We start from the raw sequence: 21,724 nt of genomic DNA, 5'->3' as shown, positions 1-21,724 counted from the left end.
CCCGGCAGTAATTCTTAATTGACACCTGTCAGGATAATGGCGGCAGTCACAGCTGCTGCAGGAGAATCTGTCCATCGTTCCGTTCCTCTGTCAGCTTTAATGCCCGTCCTGTGGAACTGCCCCCCTCCCAGCCCTGTTGCTGCCTGCCTAGCTAGTAGCTACCCCCTCTCCTGCTTTCCTCTCCTGCTCACCCCCTTTCCTTTCGCTCGCCTGCATTTTGCCGCCAATCTACATACTGCTTTGTTTGAAAAAGTAAAAAAAATAAAATGTCTATCTTAAGCGCTGGTTACGGAGAGCTTTACCTAATCTCTGCAACGTTGGGAAAAAGAGTAGGAGATACAATGAGAGGTCTTTGCACTAGTAAGAGAGGAGGGAGTGTGAGGGATGCATGATGGAAAGAGGGAAGGGGCAACAAAGATAGGGGGAGAGAGATAAGAAGGAACGTGAGAAAAACAGAAAGAGAGAGGCAAAGGAGGAGGATGAGTGTGAGGGTGTCCCTGGGTAGGGCTCGGCTCCTCTGTAGTAGGCCCACCTCGTTTGTCTGTTTGTTTGTTGGCATCAAAGCGCTTGCCTCTCGTTCTCTGTGCTCGTCCCCTGCTAACTGATGTAATGAGTGGGTAAGCTACATGTTTTCCTGTGCCGAGGAATTCAAATACTTACTAGACAAAATATTCTGTAATTGCTCATCTTTTATTGATGGCAGAAACATGTTAAATTTGGCTGGTACAGACTTCCCATAGCACTGCCAAGCCTCTCGAGGAGGAACACTACCACTGATCAAGAGAACAAACTAACTCGCTGGAAATAGAATACTTTACTTAACAACATTTTTGAGATAAAAAAAAAACATTTCCCTGTTACTGGACTCAAATTATGAACCAAATAAAGCGGCAACAATTTTTTACAATAATTTGCTGTTAAACCACCCAGACCCGCTGTAAATACTATACGGAAAACAATAAGGCTACTCAGCATTAAACGCTATCTACGGAATAACATATGAAACAAAACGGGACTTTAACATCAAACAAACACGCATTTATTTAAATGTATATCACAGTTATTGTATTGCATGTACTCTTGTTCTCAATCGAATTAAAATTCCATACAAATAACATTACTAAAATACGTTCACGTAAAAAAAAATGTTTTTAAACACTTTCAAAAAAAAGTTAAGACTATAATAACGGTGACAAAGCAAACAGAGAGGACTGGGCTAGTGAATCCAACCCCGCAGGGTTGCCTTCTATATGTTTGCCGTTGTTTTCTTTTCTTTTCTGCCCCACTCCGAGAGACATTTTTCTCCCGGGCAACAAAGCACATCTGGCTGCTTTAATGATATGATTTCCCATCATACTAAGCCACCCCCATTATGACCTCCCACCGTGCCACAGTGTGTGTGTGTGTGTGTGTGTGTGTGTGTGTGTGTGTGTGTGTGTGTGTGTGTGTGTGTGTGTGTGTGTGTGTGTGTGTGTGTGTGTGTGTGTGTGTGTGTGTGTGTGTGTGTCTACAGTGCAGAGAGGGCGACACTCTTCTGATGGTAGCTTCGTGCCCTGAGGGCAGCTTAGTGAAAGAATGAGAAAGATAGAGAAAGACAACATGAGCTTAAACCTTATATGAAATGTGTCCTTAGCTTCACACATACAGTACTGAATGCATACAAAAAAATATGCATGGTTGTACGGCTTAAACACTTACAAAAAATATTCCCAATGTCTAATACTCTCATGCCTTATATCTGGAATAGATGTGTCACAACTAAACACACACACACACACACACACAACTCCAGCCAAGGCAGTAGAGGTTGGGCGACTGACTGGCTCAATTCCCAGATGCAAATTTAACTATTAGTCTCAGAGGGTGGCAGAAGAGCAAAACTGGCTATCGACGAAAGAAATCGATGCCACCTGCTAACGACACAGGCGCTCCAATTAAAGTAACCTCTAGTGAAGCAGAGAGAAGAGAGCCTGACCGCCAAACACACTCAGGGAACTGTTACACACACACACACAGACACACACACAGCACAGCACAGAAAAACCCCCTACTGTATATCACTGTACATTAGTGATACGTGTGTGACGCTTGTGTGTCCTAGTTAGCTTGGAGTCCTTGTGTTACTAATATGGTAAACAGAGTGTCAATGTACTGCCCTCTCACATATTCGAAACGCAGGGCCCAACAGAAGGGAGACACTAGAGTGCTACAATGACTACTCTTGTTATCAGCACTTATTCCACCAAAACACACACATGTTCCTATTCAGAGGCACATCTTTGCACTCACAAATGTCATATTCACTTTTCCTTAGAATTGTCAGATGTACACAAAAACACACAATTCTAACGACGACCAGCGTTGATGTCTCAGTCGACTTCAGAGAAAGCACGTGAAGCATTCATCGCTTAACATTTCCTTGACCTTGACTAAATTCTCCACTACATTTGCACGCACCTCCAAAAACAAATCTTTATGTTCTCCCGGCTTCCAGATTATAATTTTTCCCGGTGCTAATATCATTTTTCAGATTACTCCCCAAGATATTTTAGGCAGACAACTACAGGGAAATAAAATGGAAGAAAATACACCTTGTGTAAGATTGTCCTCCTCGGGCCGTTGATTTAAGAGTGGGCCACATAAATCTCGGCATGCTGATTATTTCGAGGGCAGAATATCATGTAACAGCATCGTCTAGTTAGAGCACAAAGGTCGCTGTGTAATCTTAGCTACCCCGGGCATGCTAAACCATTAATCCCAGAGCACTGGGCTTCTTAACCCACTAGAAATACACTGGGAGATTTTTTAGACCAGGTTTCTAGAATGCCCCCTAAACACAAGAGAGGGAGAGATACATTTTCCACACATTAAGACTAGGGCTATACGTGGTTTAGACATGAAGACGTGAAAAGGTGTGTGTGTGTGTGTGTGTGTGTGTCTCCCTCAATGTGCTGCTTCAAAACGTTTACAAAATGTACCATCAAATGAAAATGCCTAGCAAATAAAAGCTATACTTTGTATGCTAGAATTATGTTGCATAAACATATTATCTGATTATTATTATTTCATTTTACACTGACTAAATTGTTAAAAAAATAGGCCCCCCAAAAATAAATTCTGGAAAACGTAGCTACAAATCCCGCATTAAAAACATTTACAAACCCTCAAAACTAGTTTGAGGTGTATAATTTTCTTCTTACGCACAGTAACGATCGTATGGGATATTACGAAAGACATTTACGGTTCTTATAATATATAAAGGGAAACATAAACATTGCACCGCCATTTGATGCAGGAGTGTAGCCTACATGTGACGACGCAGCCGATTTTGGTTCGGTGCGTCTGGCCTTTATTACGTCGTTAAAGGCAGAGGATTAGGGAGGTCATTAAGTGGCATTGTCTCCTCCGACATGATTAGTCAGGTAGCAAAGTCCATTTGTCACCTGCACCAGCAAATTGAGTTGATACTGCACTAGGGGCTATGGGGACTGTATAATACCAACTTGATTACGTCAAGGCAGCTGCGGACTTGACACTTTACTGAATTTGTCAGCATTAATCGTCAGGGCCTGTCACAAATCCATCAGGTTTACAGATAATTAGGGGCTTTCTCTAATGAAGCCCAGAGAAGCAACCTTACCTTTCCTCTCTGATAATGAAGAAGCCTCGATCCCTGGGAAAGAGATGTTTTTCTCCCCAGACTACTAGCTCTGACAGGCTGAGACACACAGCCCCCAATTTAATGAAAGACAACGTCCCTCTTCACTCCTGTCCTCATCACCCTCGACTGAAACGGATATTCAAGGACAAAATGAGGCCTGAAATGAAGCAACACACAGTGACGTGTAACACGCATATACACACACACACACTCTTACCAACTGCCTTAAATACACTGTAGGAGATAAACCGTAGCTCGTCTTAACCGTAAATGACAGGATATGTGAAATAAGAGGAGTAGATAGATATCATGGTTTTCCCATGACACTACGTATACTGTATATATGGGAAAGGCCTTTTGTAATGCTATGGCCCCATTAGAACTGTTAAAACGTTCACACACACACACAAACAAACAGACACACATACACAAACCAACACGCACACACACAGAAAGCAAAAGGCCCTATATTAAATGTCGCTCTATTCTACCCCCCCAACACTAGTGAAAAATAAGGGTGTCCAATACTATATATTGTGCGTATAAAATGTGTCCAGACATGTCTCCTTGTGGTGCTCCGTTCAGCCCTCCTCTAAAGCTCCAGTCCTGTACCCCTGGGGTTCCACATTTGTTTTGGTTGAACCTGATTTACCCTCTCAGTGAAAACATAACTCACAACAACCTCTTTTCCCCGATGGTCGCTCGAGTACTCATTCTCTAAACCTCTATTACCATGGTATTACCATGGCGATTTCCCCCTTGACTCTCCCTCTCTATTTCCTTATAGGCTACAGAGGACCAGGCATGGTTCAGTAGTTACTAGCTAGCATTGAAACACTGGACCATCGTGCTTTAGTTGAGTGTGTGTGTGTCTGTATTTGTGTTAACGGGGAGGGTTGGAGTGTGCTGTTACTTCCAACAAACTGTCATGATCATGACAGATAGGAGTGTTTCCTGTCTGCCAAGTTGTGATTGACCATTAAAGGCCGTGATGTATAAGCCGGTCAATGACAGTCAAGCGGATCAATAGGGTCATGTGCAGGGGTCAAGGTGATGGCATGTTTTCATGTGAGATCTGCTCGGAACCATCCGATATGCGATCCTATAGCCTGCTACACAGCTTCTTTTTTTAAATAAATGTGATACAAGACAAGAGACGAATCAGATGCGACTCAAACAGTGAGTATAAAGCATAAGACGGCTATTCAACACTGTGCGTCAGAAGCGTATGAGCTGTAGAGAGAAGTACTAGTTGAATACTTTTCACAGTCAATCCACACTGACTCCCCATCACTTGGCGCCTATTTAAAATGATAAACCTGCCGAGTTCAAAGTCTTCGCTGCCCGGCCCTCCTGTTCGGTCCGCTTTACACCTCAAATTTCAGAATCTCTTTCAAATTCCAAGACTGTCTTTTGTTCACTCCACTTGTTAATGCCTAACTTCAAAGGCTGCGCCTCATTAGCACAGAGGTGGAAATCCCTGTCACTCATTTACATTTGTTTTTAAAGCGGCATGAAAAAGAGAAGAGAGTCAAAATCCAAACCACTAGACCTCCACCTCGACATCTGGTTTATCAGTGGTTGTCAGATAGTAAATACTACAGTCCTGTGGATGTAGACATGGGCTGCGTTGGTAAAGTGTTCTGTAGGATGAGAGGAGAGGGTGTGCATTTGGATAAGAAGTGCAAACCTCCGTGTCTTTAACCCAGACCCGGGGTGCTACTGGTGGTAGGCTGGCTCAGGTGCCCGAATTAATTAGGATTTAGCCCTTTCTGTGATCCTCAAAACACTTCTACCTCCTCCCTCTTTCATTCTCATTCTTCCTCTTTCTCCCCTCTAGTATTTTCTAGAGAAAATATAAAAGAGATAATGAATCCCCTCCTTTTAAAAACTTTTTAAGTCCTTTTTTTTGTTTTTGACAACATGGGGGGGGGGTTGTCCTTTGAGTGGCTAAATCCGGTAAGGAGCATGCGTGTCTCCACGGAGAGATGTATTGATGTTTATCAGGGATGAAAAGATCAAAGGCTGCCACATGACAGGCGATCAATCACGTATCAAATCAATGACGACAATCCTCAAATAAAACCGAAAAGAAACAAAACCGGCTCTGGACAGTTTTTCTCCCTCTCTTTCGGAGTCAATTATTCATTATTACTCGCTCTTTAACACTGCAACGAACACCAATAGAAACTCTAACTCTAACGTTTCGTTTATCTAGCTACCCAAGTAGTCGACTTTTCTGGCAAGTTAACACATTAGGCCTATCGTGTCTTTACAAATGCACCTGGTTTACTGAAATCATACGGCAAAATAGAAAATACTAAATGGTCAACAAATGAAGATGTGCTGAAAGTAAAACGTATTTTTAGGCTATTACGTATGCATAACACGAGAAATGGAAAATGGACAAATAAAACATTTAGTGAATTAAAATGTAAAAAGTCCAACATTGTATCTCCATTTAGTAAGAGACGGTGAAAATGAATGTATGTATGCGCTCGTGCTTACCTGCTGATCGCCTGGGCTCTTGCTGCTTTCTCCTCGGCATAGTGACCGTCACGTTCCACGGTACTTTTCATGCAGGAATCAAAACAATAAGTCTGTCAGTGGAGAAAAACCATCCCGTAACTTTTTTTTGGGAAATAACTGTAAACAGTTTTTCTATTAGAATGGTTTGTTTCTTTTGTAATCGTGGGCTTATGCCAGACAACCTGAAACGGCCACAATGTAACTAAATATGTCCTTTAGGCCTACGAATAGAAAGAAATTACAGAAGATAAAGGACAAACGAAAAATGGGTTTCTGTGATATCAAACCGACGCACGAATTTCGCCAGCTCATAACATGTCTATCAAATATCATCTTCCCTCATCTCTGTGTGTCAGAAAAAAGAGGCAGACATCGAAGCCAAGTTTCAGTCACTCCCCTACTGCCATATGGGGCTATATGGCGGTGTTGGGGCTACTTTGTATCGTCTTCACTCCAAAATAAATAAACTCTGATGGTAAACAAATAAGTCCAGTGTGAGCGAACACAATGTATTTCCGTGGAAGGCTGCGCTTCTTCAAGCTCAGATCTGAAACAAAACAGAATTGAGAGAAAATAGACAGGCGTTAGATGGTTAATGTCAGTCCGTCACCACGCCACCTATTCGGATCAAGCCTCGCCGTCAGCGGATACTTTTGTCCCCTCTCTAGCTTGAGTCGGGGTGGTTGGGATTCTACTTACATTTCTAGTCGTTAAAATGATCGTTATCAGCCGCTGACCAAGGAATATGCAGGTGGTTGATGTGGTGGGGAGCCTGCGACTAAAGAGAAACAAACAAGATGCAGGCATCCACCCTCGCCGGAGAGAATTTTCCTTCTGTAAACTCCAGGGAGTGAACTGAGGTCTCGTCTGCTCCTCCGGAAAAAAAATGAAACGCAGGGAATCTAGAAGCGTTTCAGACAGTCTCAACTGATAGACAGACGCATCGAGTGGCTTTTCCTGCTTCATTTTCACTCCTCCCCTCGCGCTACAAGCGTCACCCTGACAGTAGAACCCACCTGTCAATCTTTTTAATTGTCTTGTTTTTCCTCCGCTTAAAATTGAAATGACTGACAAAGGACAGCTTGCATCAGTAGGCTAAATTTCAAATTGTTGCTTTGAAATATTGATCCATAAACTTCCTGCATAATGTTATTATGGCAATTAGTCAATTATTACAAAGCTATTCCTAGGTTAGGCTATATTACTACAACTAGGCTAATCATTAGTCATCATCATCATCATCATCATATGACATAAACTTACACTAACTTTATTTTGCCTGACATATGCTATCCTATGTCAAACCCAACATGGCAATGTTTTGAACTTGCAATATTTTTCGGAACATTCGGCCTGAAGTTTCCCAGTGTGAGAGCGCCAATATTTACGAATGCTTGAGGAGAAAATATATTTCTGCAGATAATAGCCTATTAACGGTGCTTGTTAATACCTGAATGGTGGTGGTCGGCACTGGCTGTGTTGGCAACTCTTTGGCTTTTTGTGTACAATCGTTGAGGATATGTTTGAGACTACGATTGATATGTTTCACCTTACGAGGAAGTGTGTCATGTCCCGGAAGGGGAGGGACTCTAAAGAAGACACGCCGCTACAGTAGGTGTTTGGCTGCTGCTCCAAGGTTGCGCCGTGCTATAGCCTAGTTATCATCAAAGCAAACATTCTAAAAGCCCGTTATTGCGTGTCGATCTTATGCGACAAAAACCGCGCTGGTAATATTGTTTTAATCGCATTGCATCGGCGTGGCCTACCCTGCTACGTGAAGAAAGCCTAGCATAGGCTAACGATAAACATATTGATATCAACGCACAGCCAGTGCCCGTGAACTTTGTCACATAGTCCCTCCCTGGTGCAATGTCCACCTCGTTCTTATTGAGAAACGGTAAGAGGGTGTTTTCAGTATTCGGCGGGGTGTGCAGAGGAACCGATGCACTTTCTAGAGTTAATTTTATATCGCGCCGCTTCATTATAGATTTGTCATACTCCACGCACTTCATGGATTTTAAAGGTTCCTCGATACCGAGCTCCATGAAAAAGCTGGTCGTAACGAAGCTTAGCCAGAATTTCAGAGACGCCGTTGCCTTGCAAACTGTTCCAGTCCCGACACCTGGCGACGGGGACTTGCTTGTCAGAAATCGGTAAGTTTTGGTTAGAAATTGGATAGGTTCCCATTTCCCGCGGGTGTGTAGCCTATAGCCTATGTATAGACTATTCCAATATTGGGCACATTTGTGAGCCAATATTTTTGATAAACTATTTGGTATTGTTTTCAAGTTATGAAAGGGTCTCTTACCTCGGTTAGAATCGCCTATCCATCCCCATCGATATTAGTAGCCTACTTGCGACCATTTCAGGAGCGAGCAAAATACGTGAGGAATATTTCCAAGTTCCGCCCCTACATTTGTCTATCAATCCATCTCGGCATCTCGCTCTGTCCTGTCTCCTTACGTCACGAACCTGCAAACAGAAAGTCGTGGGGGGGTGTAAAGACTCACGAATAGATGAGGAGATGGAGAAACAGCTTTGCATGGCATGTGGGGCTGCGGCAGGATCATCATTTTCCGCTGCATAAAACCAATGCATACGACTCAATATATGTCTGTCCGGTTCAAAGCAAGATATTTAAAAATGTTGATTACATTAACAGGGTACTGTAACAGAGCAGGAATGTAGGCTACTTAATCTAACCGGTTATTTACTACAATTTAAGTCAAAGAGATATTAAAATGCGGGTCAAACCTGGTGTAGCCTATTAGAGCGCAATTGATCAGTGAAATGAAGGCAGGGTCTTGCATTATGGTTTACAGACCAAGGACATAGTAGCATTATCTAAAGATCAAATAGCTTTGAACATTTACAGAAATTGTCATATGTAGCCTAAACCTTTTTCACAGGTTTGTTTTGTGTGCTTAATTGTGTATGCGTAATTTAGGGAATAAAAAAATAAATATCGCATTTATAACTTGAAAATGTGGAACATTGAATTCTAAATACATTTTTCCATGGAGAAGTAGCTTCTCTCTCATCTTGGGAAAAGGAAAGAACAGTGGTAGGTTATTCTCCCCCGCCCGAAACCTTGAATTGTAGATTGAAATAGATTGAAAATGTATGGCATCACGTATTGTTCTATAATTTAATGTGGGCCTATGCCCTTGTACTTTTTTAGCAATTCTTTGTGTGTTGTCTGTAATGAATCCCCATCATATGAGTTGGCCTGGAAAATTACAACATATAGCTATTAGCTAACAACTAGGCTTCACAGGCACCTTCAACTGACAAAAACAAGTTTAAGGGCCTAGTTATCAAGGCATATTTCTTGATATGGGTTATTATTTATTTGTTAATAACTACATCAGAAAGGCCAGTTCTATGGTCTCAATGCAGAGCTCGGAATTAGCAGAAATGCCTGTGATGTCGCATTTAGGCCTTGTATAAAGTCTGCTTGGTTAAATTATCTGAGGTGAGAAGACAGTTGCACAACATAGCCTACTGTAGTCCAAGGTCATTTAATTGCACAAATTGCCCATTATCATTTCCATAGGCTATTGATGACCCTTGACTTTTGAGCTGTGATTTACCCATGAATTGGGCTGGACTTTATGAATTAGATAGTGTAGGCTATCATTTAAAACGCACACAGCTGCAAACCACAGGTGAAACCAGCTTTGTTTAGAAAATTGAGTGGGTCAGCTCCACTGCTAAGGTAATTGCACAAAAGTGGAACCATTAGTGATAGCTAAACGTAATATCAGATAATGTATTGATGTAGATGAAGGTTCTAGGACGTTACTGTAGTTGTGTGGCATGTCTACGGACAGGACACGGCTGGACCACTTGTTGGCCTCTGCAATGCTTTGGTTCACAATGCAATGTGTATCAGGAAAATGTTGTTTTTTCTTTTCTGCATTATTAACCAGGATTTGACAAATGTTGAGTTTAAATTGAGATATGCATTAATGTCATGTTTCAGTGACCGAGATGATTGCGCATTCAAAGTTGCACGTTTTTTTTTTTAAATCGAGCATCTTTAAGAATACCAGGCCCGACCCTGACTAGAGATCCCAGTTCACTTTAGTTTGAACTTTTGAACTTGGTCTTCCTTAATGCATGGTGTTTCCGTACTGTTGGTCCATTATGAGAGATGCAGGTTCAAATATGGAAAAATTCAGAAGGGCTGCAAATAAAAAATGATTTGGAAAGTATAGTCAATCCTAGATGTGTTCCTATATTTAATTTGAGCCATTTATTTGTAACTAAACCGGGCTGGTACATTTAAGTGCTAAAAATGCACATGTGACATGCACAACGATGAGTCGCAACAAGGGTTCTTCTGGAGGATAGAAAATGATTTATTTATACATTTCTTTCACACAAGGATTTTTTTTCTCTCTCCATGTCATCAACTGAGATGAAAACAGTTTTATTTTTTCATGTCGAGGTAAAGAAACATACAAGATTTAAAAGTGCAGTTTGTTCTTGTGTGTCTCTCAAGACAATGACTCGTGACATCACGCAATGTGTTTTGGGTGGGTGTTTTTTCAAGACAAAATGGAATCAGTGCCAAAACAAACCAATGTTTCCTTCCTGAACGATGTCGCAGGCGTTTTCTAGGGAATAGAAGTGAAATCTTGACCTTCGCAGACATTACTGTAGGCATTCTGAAGTGCACCTCTTTATGTCATTATAACAAACTATTATCATGTTATTATCAAAATCACTAAAGTATGCTATACCCGAAAATTGATTATAATGCTATGTAACAATTGTTAATCATTCTGAACTGTCATTCACTTATATTTTCTTCTCTGTTCCATTCCATGCAGATTTGTTGGAATCAATGCCTCGGACATCAACTACTCAGCAGGCCGCTACGACCCTACGGTCAAGCCACCGTTTGACGCCGGGTTCGAGGGCATCGGCGAGGTGGTCGGCCTCGGCCTGAGTGCCAGCGCCCGCTACACCGTTGGCGACACCGTGGCCTACTTTGCTGATGGGGCCTTTGCAGAGTACACAGTGATACCCATGATCAAGACCGTACCTGTACCCGCGGTGAAGCCAGAGTTCCTCACCCTGCTGTTAAGCGGTGCCACGGCTTATATCGCCATGAAGCGGCTTGGCGACCTGGTGAAGGGCGAGACGGTGCTGGTGACGGCCGCTGCCGGTGGCACGGGACAGTTCGCGGTGCAGTTTGCCAAACAGGCCGGCTGCCATGTTGTGGGCACCTGCTCCTCCAACGAGAAGGCTGGCTTCTTAAAGACCATTGGCTGCGACAGGCCCATCAACTACACGTCCGAGGACTTGAGCGCCACGCTGCGCAAAGAGTACCCACAAGGCCTGGACGTAGTCTACGAGTCCATAGGCGGCAGAATCTTTGACATGGCGGTCAACAATCTGGCCAATAAGGGCAGGCTGATCGTGATCGGGTTCATCTCAGGGTACCAAACGGCATCAGGGGTCCCAACTGTTAAAGGAGGGACTCTGCCCGTGAAGCTGCTCCAGAAGTCAGCCAGCGTGAGGGGGTTCTTCCTACCTCACTTCCTGTCTGACTACAAGGAGGCGATGGGAAGCATGATGCAGATGTTTGCTAAAGGGAAGCTGGTGTGTGAAGTGGACTGTGGGGACATGGCCCCCGAGGGCCGTTTTGTGGGGCTGGAGTCCGTCTTTAGGGCTGTGGACTACATGTACGCTGGGAAAAACGTTGGAAAGGTGGTGGTTGAGGTGACTCCACCCTCACTGGAGAGCAAACTGTGATTTGCCTTAATGTGAATGCACTGGAATCCTCAAACAAATCAAATGTATGTATGCGCATTGAAATGACCTATGCAAGCACATATGTTGAAGGCAAATTACCCAAACTGTCACAATCTACAGTACTCTTGAGTTGAATATATTTTTTGAACAGTTTATTTCACCTGAATCTATTTTGATAGTACTAAAATGTTGTTCTGTTCGAGACAGTTCCTTGTTAATGTTTTTGATGATTGTATTGAATAAAGCAAAGCCAAAGTCCCAATGAACGGGGATCATACTTGTAGAGTGAAGATTGCTGGTGTAACAACAGAAGGTTATCTCAAGAAAATAATACTGTACCCCTCTAGATCAAATGCCTCCCTCATTCTCATGCTCTCACACACACACACTTGTTTAATTGCTCTGTGCTCAAGACTAGAGCTAACTAAAATGTAATCCTATTAAAATGTGTATTTACAGTGGCTGCATTGACTGTCCACAGCTTACGCATGATTACTGCACTCCAGACAATGTACCAGCATATCAGCTGAACTTGTCCCTCTGTTTAACAGGAAACAAAAGTAGCTGAGGACAATATTGCATAATGATCACATTTAGTGTTACCAGTTTTAACCTCTGTCATACTTTTGGAATACAGGCCTAAGCATGCCCAGAGCAATTGACCCGTTTAGTCCCACACACACACACACACACACACACAACAGATTACACATTCATATAATTAATAAATGAACTTAAATCAACAGAAAAGATTGCACATTTCTCAATGTGTAAGGTTCCACTTGATGTTTTGGATTCTGTTGAGCCAATTCACTAATTATTATTTTTTCCTAATTTAAATATAGAACCCTTTTAAGCTAAGTATCATGTTATCGCCTACATTAGAGGTGAGGGTAGATGAGATACTAGGTGGGATACAATTGTCATGGAGAAATGCCTTATCTTACATATTAATTCTAAAACTATTTACAAGTTAATGTGGGTGTTACTCTGTGGTCTATTTTTATTTTTTTAGACGCGAGAAAAGGTTGTTTAAAAAAATGTCTAAGACAATACGTTATGTATCAAGCCTAGGAACACAAAACAAATACCTGTCTCCACCGGGGAGGGACGTCTGTGTGTTCATGGACTGTGGACATGCAATATCCTCCTCCAGGTGGCCACTCAAAAAAGATCTCAGTGTGAAATACGTTACAGGTGTGACCCCAGCATGCAAAGCTGCTACCTTCGCCAGGCAGTCAGCTCAGGAAATCAGAAACATACCCACCAGCATGAAGCCATTTGAACCTGCACCAGTACGTCTCACACGCACATACACACACATATGTGTTCCAATAGAACAGTGGTCTGTGTAATGCATGCAGTCTATTTTTGTAGATTGCTTCTTTACTATCTTTAGTATTTTTTAAATTTGAGGTCCTCTTTGATTTCTACTCCTGTGTTAAATATAGAAATTAAGTCATCCATCTCTGCACCCATCCTTGTAAGTGTTTGAGAACAGTGTCACTGTACGGCATGAATGAAGGTGAGCAGCCTGAAAGCTATTGTTAAAGGCAGATGCACTTACCGCTCATAAAAATGGATTGTTCACTCAGTCATTCTAACCCAAGAGCATACTCTCACACGCTCGTCACATAAAGGTGAGAGAGGTGATACAAATGAATGTTCACGTGAATTTACCGCGCTTGAGTACAGTTGCGTATCCCCTCCTCTCTTCTCCAGACCATTTCCGGAGACCTTCTCCCTTACCTCACCTCGCTCATCAACTCATCCTTGACCGCTGGCTACGTCCCTTCCGTCTTCAAGAGAGCGAGAGTTGCACCCCTTCTGAAAAAACCTACACTCGATCCCTCCGATGTCAACAACTACAGACCAGTATCCCTTCTTTCTTTTCTCTCCAAAACTCTTGAACGTGCCGTCCTTGGCCAGCTCTCCTGCTATCTCTCTCAGAATGACCTTCTTGATCCAAATCAGTCAGGTTTCAAGACTAGTCATTCAACTGAGACTGCTCTTCTCTGTGTCACGGAGGCGCTCCGCACTGCTAAAGCTAACTCTCTCTCCTCTGCTCTCATCCTTCTAGACCTATCGGCTGCCTTTGATACTGTGAACCATCAGATCCTCCTCTCCACCCTCTCCGAGCTGGGCATCTCCGGCGCGGCCCATGCTTGGATTGCGTCCTACCTGACAGGTCGCTCCTACCAGGTGGCGTGGCGAGAATCTGTCTCCGCACCACGTGCTCTCACCACTGGTGTCCCCCAGGGCTCTGTTCTAGGCCCTCTCCTATTCTCGCTATACACCAAGTCACTTGGCTCTGTCATATCCTGGATCGAATCCAAGATGGCGTAGCAGTCGGACGTGTGTTTGTATTGTCCTGTATTGTCCTGTCGCGTGTAAATAGTAAATAGTAAATAGTCTTCGTATTTTTCGTATACATTTCGTATATATTTTAATTTCACTTTCCATCTAGGAACTGAATATACATTCCTACATTCCGCCTCACCCAATGTGGTACGGACCTGCTATTTTTTTATACTTTAGAACCGTAACCCCAAGCAGAAGCTAGCCAGATAACTAGCTACTAGCTAGTAGTCAGTTAGCCACTGCTGCGGTCTTCACCCTCAACTCGGACACAGCCAGCTTCAATACCGGGCCAATACCTGCCAGTCTGCAAGCGCGATATCAACCCAGAGCATATAGGACTGCTTTTTCTCTACCACATCACCGGATTCCTGACGCAAGCTCTGGACAATTACACCGTATCATCACAGCTAGCTAGCTGCAACCGAGTGGCTACTACTGGCTAACACCTCTGTCCCGAAGCAAGCACCAGTTAGCCTTGAGCTAGCCTCGAGCTAGGCCCATCTGCCGGCTAGCTGCAAGCGCGATATCAACCCAGAGCATATAGGACTGCTTTTTCTCTACCACATCACCGGATTCCTGACGCAAGCTCTGGACAATTACACCGTATCATCACAGCTAGCTAGCTGCAACCGAGTGGCTACTACTGGCTAACACCTCTGTCCCGAAGCAAGCACCAGTTAGCCTTGAGCTAGCCTCGAGCTAGGCCCATCTGCCGGCTAGCTGCAAGCGCGATATCAACCCAGAGCATATAGGACTGCTTTTTCTCTACCACATCACCGGATTCCTGACGCAAGCTCTGGACAATTACACCGTATCATCACAGCTAGCTAGCTGCAACCGAGTGGCTACTACTGGCTAACACCTCTGTCCCGAAGCAAGCACCAGTTAGCCTTGAGCTAGCCTCGAGCTAGGCCCATCTGCCGGCTAGCTGAAGAGCTAGCGCCACTGCCACTGCCACGAAGCTAGCACCAGTTAGCAAACACAATTCTACAATTCACAACCTCTCTTTCGCCATCGCCATCTGGCTTGGATTCTCTGTCGACACAACCACGTCTGAGCAGACCCCCTCCGTCTGAGCAGACCACCCCCCGGGCTACTAACTTTAAACGCCGCGTGCTAGCTTAGTGGAGGCCTCCTCTGCTCCATCTACGGCTGCCCCCTGGACACTATGATCACTTGGCTACATAGCTGATGCATGCTTGACTGTCCATTAATTCACGGTACTCCATTCTGTTTATTTGTGTTTTACCTGTCGGCTCTGTGCTTTAACTCAGGATCTGTGTGTAGTTAATCCGACCCTCTCTGCCTAGTCGTCGCCATTTTTACCTGTTGTTGCTGTGTTAGACTAGCACCCTGTTATTGCTGCTGTTATCTTACCTGTTGTTTTAGCTAGCTCTCCCAATCAAGACCTGCAATCACTTTATGCCTTATTGTATGTCTCTCTCAAATATCAATATGCCTTGCATACTGTTGTTCAGGCTAGTTTTCATTATCATTGTTTTGGTTTGCAATGGACCCTGTAATTCCACTCTCCGTACCTCTGATACCCCCTTTGTCCCACCCCCCACACATGCGGTGACCTCACCCATTGAGACCAGCATGTCCAGAGATACAACCTCTCTTATCATCACCCAGTGCCTGGGCTTGCCTCCGCTGTACCCGCGCCCCTCCATACCCCTGTCTGCACATTATGCCCAGAATCTATTCTACCACGCCCATAAATCTGCTCCTTTTATTCTTTGTCCCCAACGCTCTAGGCGACCAGTTTTGATAGCCTTTAGCCGCACCCTCATCCTACTACTCCTCTGTTCCTCGGGTGATGTGGAGGTAAACCCAGGCCCTGCATGTCCCCAGTCACCCTCATTTGTTGACTTCTGCGATCGAAAAAGCCTTGGCCTCATGCATGTCAACATCAGAAGCCTCCTCCCTAAGTTTGCCTTACTCACCGCTTTAGCACACTCTGCCAATCCTGATGTCCTTGCCGTGTCCGAATCCTGGCTTAGGAAGGCCACCAAAAATTCTGAGATTTCCATACCCAACTATAACACTTTCCGTCAAGATAGAACTGCCAAAGGGGGAGGAGTTGCAATCTACTGCAGAGATAGCCTGCAAAGTTCTGTCATACTTTCCAGGTCTATGCCCAAACAGTTCGAACTTCTAATTTTAAAAATTAATCTCTCCAGAAATAAGTCTCTCACTGTTGCCGCCTGCTACCGACCCCCCTCAGCTCCCAGCTGTGCCCTGGACACCATCTGTGAATTGATCGCTCCCCATCTAGCCTCAGAGTTTGTTCTGTTAGGTGACCTAAACTGGGATATGCTTAACACCCCGGCAGTCCTACAATCCAAGCTTGATGCCCTCAATCTCACACAAATCATCAAGGAACCCACCAGGTACAACCCTAAATCCGTAAACATGGGCACCCTAATAGACATTATCCTGACCAACCTGCCCTCCAAATACACCTCTGCTGTCTTCAATCAAGATCTCAGCGATCACTGCCTCATTGCCTGTATCCGCCACGGGTCCGCGGTCAAACGACCACCCCTCATCACTGTCAAACGCTCCCTAAAACACTTCTGCGAGCAGGCCTTTCTAATCGACCTGGCCCGGGTACCCTGGAAGGATATTGACCTCATCCCGTCAGTTGAGGATGCCTGGTCATTCTTTAAATGTTACTTCCTCACCATATTAGACAAGCATGCTCCGTTCAAAAAATGCAGAACCAAGAACAGATATAGCCCTTGGTTCACTCCAGACCTGACTGCCCTTGACCAGCACAAAAACATCCTGTGGCGAACTGCAATAGCATCGAAGAGCCCCCGCGATATGCAACTGTTCAGGGAAGTCAGGAACCAATACACGCAGTCAGTCAGGAAAGCAAAGGCCAGCTTTTTCAAGCAGAAATTCGCATCCTGTAGCTCTAACTCCAAAAAGTTCTGGGATACTGTAAAGTCCATGGAGAACAAGAGCACCTCCTCCCAGCTGCCCACTGCACTGAGGCTAGGTAACACGGTCACCACCGATAAATCCGTGATAATCGAAGACTTCAACAAGCATTTCTCAATGGCTGGCCATGCCTTCCTCCTGGCGACTCCAACCTTGGCCAACAGCCCCGCCCCCCCCGCTGCTACTCGCCCAAGCCTCCCCAGCTTCTCCTTTACCCAAATCCAGATAGCAGATGTTCTGAAAGAGCTGGAAAACCTGGACCCATACAAATCAGCTGGGCTTGACAATCTGGACCCCCTATTTCTGAAACTGTCCGCCGCCATTGTCGCACCCCCTATTACCAGCCTGTTCAACCTCTCCTTCGTATCATCTGAGATCCCCAAGGATTGGAAAGCTGCCGCGGTCATCCCCCTCTTCAAAGGGGGAGACACCCTGGACCCAAACTGTTACAGACCTATATCCATCCTGCCCTGCCTATCTAAGGTCTTCGAAAGCCAAGTCAACAAACAGATCACTGACCATCTCGAATCCCACCGTACCTTCTCCGCTGTGCAATCCGGTTTCCGAGCCGGTCACGGGTGCACCTCAGCCACGCTCAAGGTACTAAACGACATCATAACCGCTATCGATAAAAGACATTACTGTGCAGCCGTCTTCATCGACCTGGCCAAGGCTTTCGACTCTGTCAATCACCATATTCTTATCGGCAGACTCAGTAGCCTCGTTTTTTCTAATGACTGCCTTGCCTGGTTCACCAACTACTTTGCAGACAGAGTTCAGTGTGTCAAATCGGAGGGCATGTTGTCCGGTCCTCTGGCAGTCTCTATGGGGGTACCACAGGGTTCAATTCTCGGGCCGACTCTTTTCTCTGTATACATCAATGATGTTGCTCTTGCTGCGGGCGATTCCCTGATCCACCTCTACGCAGACGACACCATTCTATATACTTCCGGCCCTTCCTTGGACACTGTGCTATCTAACCTCCAAACGAGCTTCAATGCCATACAACACTCCTTCCGTGGCCTCCAACTGCTCTTAAACGCTAGTAAAACCAAATGCATGCTTTTCAACCGTTCGCTGCCTGCACCCGCACGCCCGACTAGCATCACCACCCTGGACGGTTCCGACCTAGAATATGTGGACATCTATAAGTACCTAGGTGTCTGGCTAGACTGCAAACTCTCCTTCCAGACTCATATCAAACATCTCCAATCCAAAATCAAATCGAGAATCGGCTTTCTATTCCGCAACAAAGCCTCCTTCACTCACGCCGCCAAACTTACCCTAGTAAAACTGACTATCCTACCGATCCTCGACTTCGGCGATGTCATCTACAAAATAGCTTCCAACACTCTACTCAGCAAACTGGATGCAGTTTATCACAGTGCCATTCGTTTTGTTACTAAAGCACCTTATACGACCCACCACTGCGACCTGTATGCCCTAGTCGGCTGGCCCTCGCTACATGTTCGTCGTCAGACCCACTGGCTCCAGGTCATCTACAAGGCTATGCTAGGTAAAGTGCCGCCTTATCTCAGTTCACTGGTCACGATGGCTACACCCACCCGCAGCACGCGCTCCAGCAGGTGTATCTCACTGATCATCCCTAAAGCTAAAACCTCATTTGGACGCCTTTCCTTCCAGTTCTCTGCTGCCTGCGACTGGAACGAATTGCAAAAATCTCTGAAGTTGGAGACTTTTATCTCCCTCAACAACTTTAAAAATCTGCTATCCGAGCAGCTAACCGATCGCTGCAGCTGTACATAGTCCATCTGTAAACTACCCACCCAATTTACCTACCTCACCCCCCATACTGCTTTTATTTATTTACTTTTCTGCTCTTTTGCACACCAGTATCTCTTCTTGCACATGTTCATCTGATGATTTATCACTCCAGTGTTAATCTGCTAAATTGTAATTATTCGATTTATTGCCTACCTCATGCCTTTTGCACACATTGTATATAGATTCTCTTTTTTTCTACCATGTTATTGACTTGTTTATTGTTTACTCCATGTGTAACTCTGTGTTGTCTGTTCACACTGCTATGCTTTATCTTGGCCAGGTCGCAGTTGCAAATGAGAACTTGTTCTCAACTAGCCTACCTGGTTAAATAAAGGTGAAATAAAAAAATAAAAAATGAAATCCTCACATGGCCTCTCCTATCATTGCTATGCAGACGACACACAATTAATCTTCTCCTTTCCCCCCTCTGATAACCAGGTGGCGAATCGCATCTCTGCATGTCTGGCAGACATATCAGTGTGGATGACGGATCACCACCTCAAGCTGAACCTCGGCAAGACGGAGCTGCTCTTCCTCCCGGGGAAGGACTGCCCGTTCCATGATCTCGCCATCACGGTTGACAACTCCATTGTGTCCTCCTCCCAGAGCGCTAAGAACCTTGGCGTGATCCTGGACAACACCCTGTCGTTCTCAACTCACATCAAGGCGGTGACCCGTTCCTGTAGGTTCATGCTCTACAACATTCGCAGAGTACGACCCTGCCTCACACAGGAAGCGGCGCAGGTCCTAATCCAGGCACTTGTCATCTCCCGTCTGGATTACTGCAACTCGCTGTTGGCTGGGCTCCCTGCCTGTGCCATTAAACCCCTACAACTCATCCAGAACGCCGCAGCCCGTCTGGTGTTCAACCTTCCCAAGTTCTCTCACGTCACCCCGCTCCTCCGCTCTCTCCACTGGCTTCCAGTTGAAGCTCGCATCCGCTACAAGACCATGGTGCTTGCCTACGGAGCTGTGAGGGGAACGGCACCTCCGTACCTTCAGGCTCTGATCAGGCCCTACACCCAAACAAGGGCACTGCGTTCATCCACCTCTGGCCTGCTCGCCTCCCTACCTCTGAGGAAGTACAGTTCCTGCTCAGCCCAGTCAAAACTGTTCGCTGCTCTGGCACCCCAATGGTGGAACAAACTCCCTCACGACGCCAGGTCAGCGGAGTCAATCACCACCTTCCGGAGACACCTGAAACCCCACCTCTTTAAGGAATACCTAGGATAGGATAAAGTAATCCTCCTAACCCCCCCCTCCCCCTTAAAAGAGTTAGATGCACTATTGTAAAGTGGTTGTTCCACTGGATATCATTAGGTGAATGCACCAATTTGTAAGTCGCTCTGGATAAGAGCGTCTGCTAAATGACTTAAATGTAAATGTAAATGTTGCGTGCATACTCTGGATAGAGGTACGGACTGTCAATGTGTGTCTGTCTTCAATTACCAACCGAGGTCTCACTCTGGCCCTCCGGGGCCCACCTGTAGCAGCCACGATTAGTGCGCATTCACAGTCCAATTAAAGCACAGGACAACCTGGAGAAAACAACACATTTTATTTAATTGGCTTGCAGCTGTTAGCGGGCTCTTAACAAATCATATAGACACATACCCGTTGTAGTCACCTTCTGAGGTACATGACAAATGTTGGTGGAGTGACAAACATGTTTTGGAGAAGTGTGGTGTTTCTCAACGTAGTTTGAGAATATTAGTGATTGTTTTATTGCTTAGACTATCGTTAGGGGTTTTGAGATCCAGTATATTGCATCCACCTTTAACCTGAGTATAGCCCTGAAACCCTAAACGTAAAATTGAAAAGATTAGAATATGGCAAACGTGAAACAACCACAACAATTATGTGAGAAAAGTTCAAATCTAAAATAAATGTCCAAAAGTGCATGTCATGAATAGGTGTGATACTTGGTTTGCCAGAGGTCTGTGCTTTGTGCATTTCGGATACACACACAAAATGGGATCTGTGAGCTTTTTACAGCTTTGCTTTCAATTCAATTGAACCATATAATTGTTGATTATAAGAATACACGGAAAATACTGTCAACAGTTTAGTGAAATGCCAGTGTTGTAATACATCAAATCAATTTGATCAGCTGGGTATTCAATCAACAGTGTTACTTTAGATTCTGCCGTCCCTGTTCCCATACTGGAACACCTAACATAGACATCATTCGGTGTGGTCTGGTATAACCTGGTGCCTTTGTGGCTGACTCTGTCATGGCTCAGGTCCACTCTCAGTCACTAAGAGTCACAAAGAGTCACTCAGACCCCTCAATCACCATCACTCCTCCCCTTGTTACAAAACCCCACTGAACTAATTGTCAATGCACACCCAAACACTGTAAGGTAAAAACAGGTGACTTTCCAATATTTTTTTCCTGGTGGTTTTATTTAACAAAATATATAATAATATGTTACTTTTGCTCATTTTGTATTGCATAGAAATATGAACACAAGGTTTCTCTTGCGAGCATTTTCCATACTAATGTCATTATTTTGCATTTCTCCATTTTTTTACATTTACATTTACATTTAAGTCATTTAGCAGACGCTCTTATCCAGAGCGACTTACAAATTGGTGCATTCACCTTATGATATCCAGTGGAACAACCACTTTACAATAGTGCATCTAACTCTTTTAAGGGGGGGGGGGTTA

At 44.6% G+C, this 21,724-nt stretch overlaps 2 protein-coding genes across 4 annotated transcripts in view; one reads left to right on the top strand and one right to left on the bottom strand.

The window, feature by feature from the left end:
* Positions 1-8,677, bottom strand: part of LOC139564611 (teashirt homolog 1-like) — a 37,466-nt gene extending 28,789 nt beyond the window's left edge. The window contains exons 1-2 of one of the 2 annotated variants that reach the window (XM_071384277.1): positions 8,499-8,677; positions 6,170-6,737 (exon numbers count right to left, since the gene is read on the bottom strand). In XM_071384277.1, the coding sequence (XP_071240378.1) occupies positions 6,170-6,209 (40 nt within the window). In that variant the 5' untranslated portion in view covers positions 6,210-6,737; positions 8,499-8,677. Of the gene's footprint in view, positions 1-6,169; positions 6,738-6,889; positions 7,509-8,498 lie in introns of those variants that run through there. The other variant, XM_071384276.1, reaches the window with a different exon arrangement.
* Positions 7,650-12,233, top strand: LOC139564612 (prostaglandin reductase 3-like). Of its 2 annotated transcripts, none has more exons than XM_071384280.1 (2): positions 7,650-7,801; positions 11,029-12,233. In XM_071384280.1, exons 1-2 carry the CDS (start codon positions 7,710-7,712, stop codon positions 11,954-11,956), a joined length of 1,020 nt encoding a protein of 339 aa, XP_071240381.1. In that variant the 5' UTR covers positions 7,650-7,709; the 3' UTR covers positions 11,957-12,233. The 2 variants fall into 2 exon arrangements, with proteins under 2 accessions (XP_071240381.1, XP_071240379.1); XM_071384278.1 differs by having other exon boundaries at positions 7,721-8,343.
* The last annotated feature ends 9,491 nt before the right edge of the window (positions 12,234-21,724 follow it).

This window comes from Salvelinus alpinus, chromosome 35 (assembly GCF_045679555.1).
Source record: "Salvelinus alpinus chromosome 35, SLU_Salpinus.1, whole genome shotgun sequence".
Lineage (NCBI taxonomy): Eukaryota > Metazoa > Chordata > Actinopteri > Salmoniformes > Salmonidae > Salvelinus > Salvelinus alpinus.
Note: the sequence above shows the minus strand (reverse complement) of the source record. Positions and strands in the feature narration are given on the sequence as shown.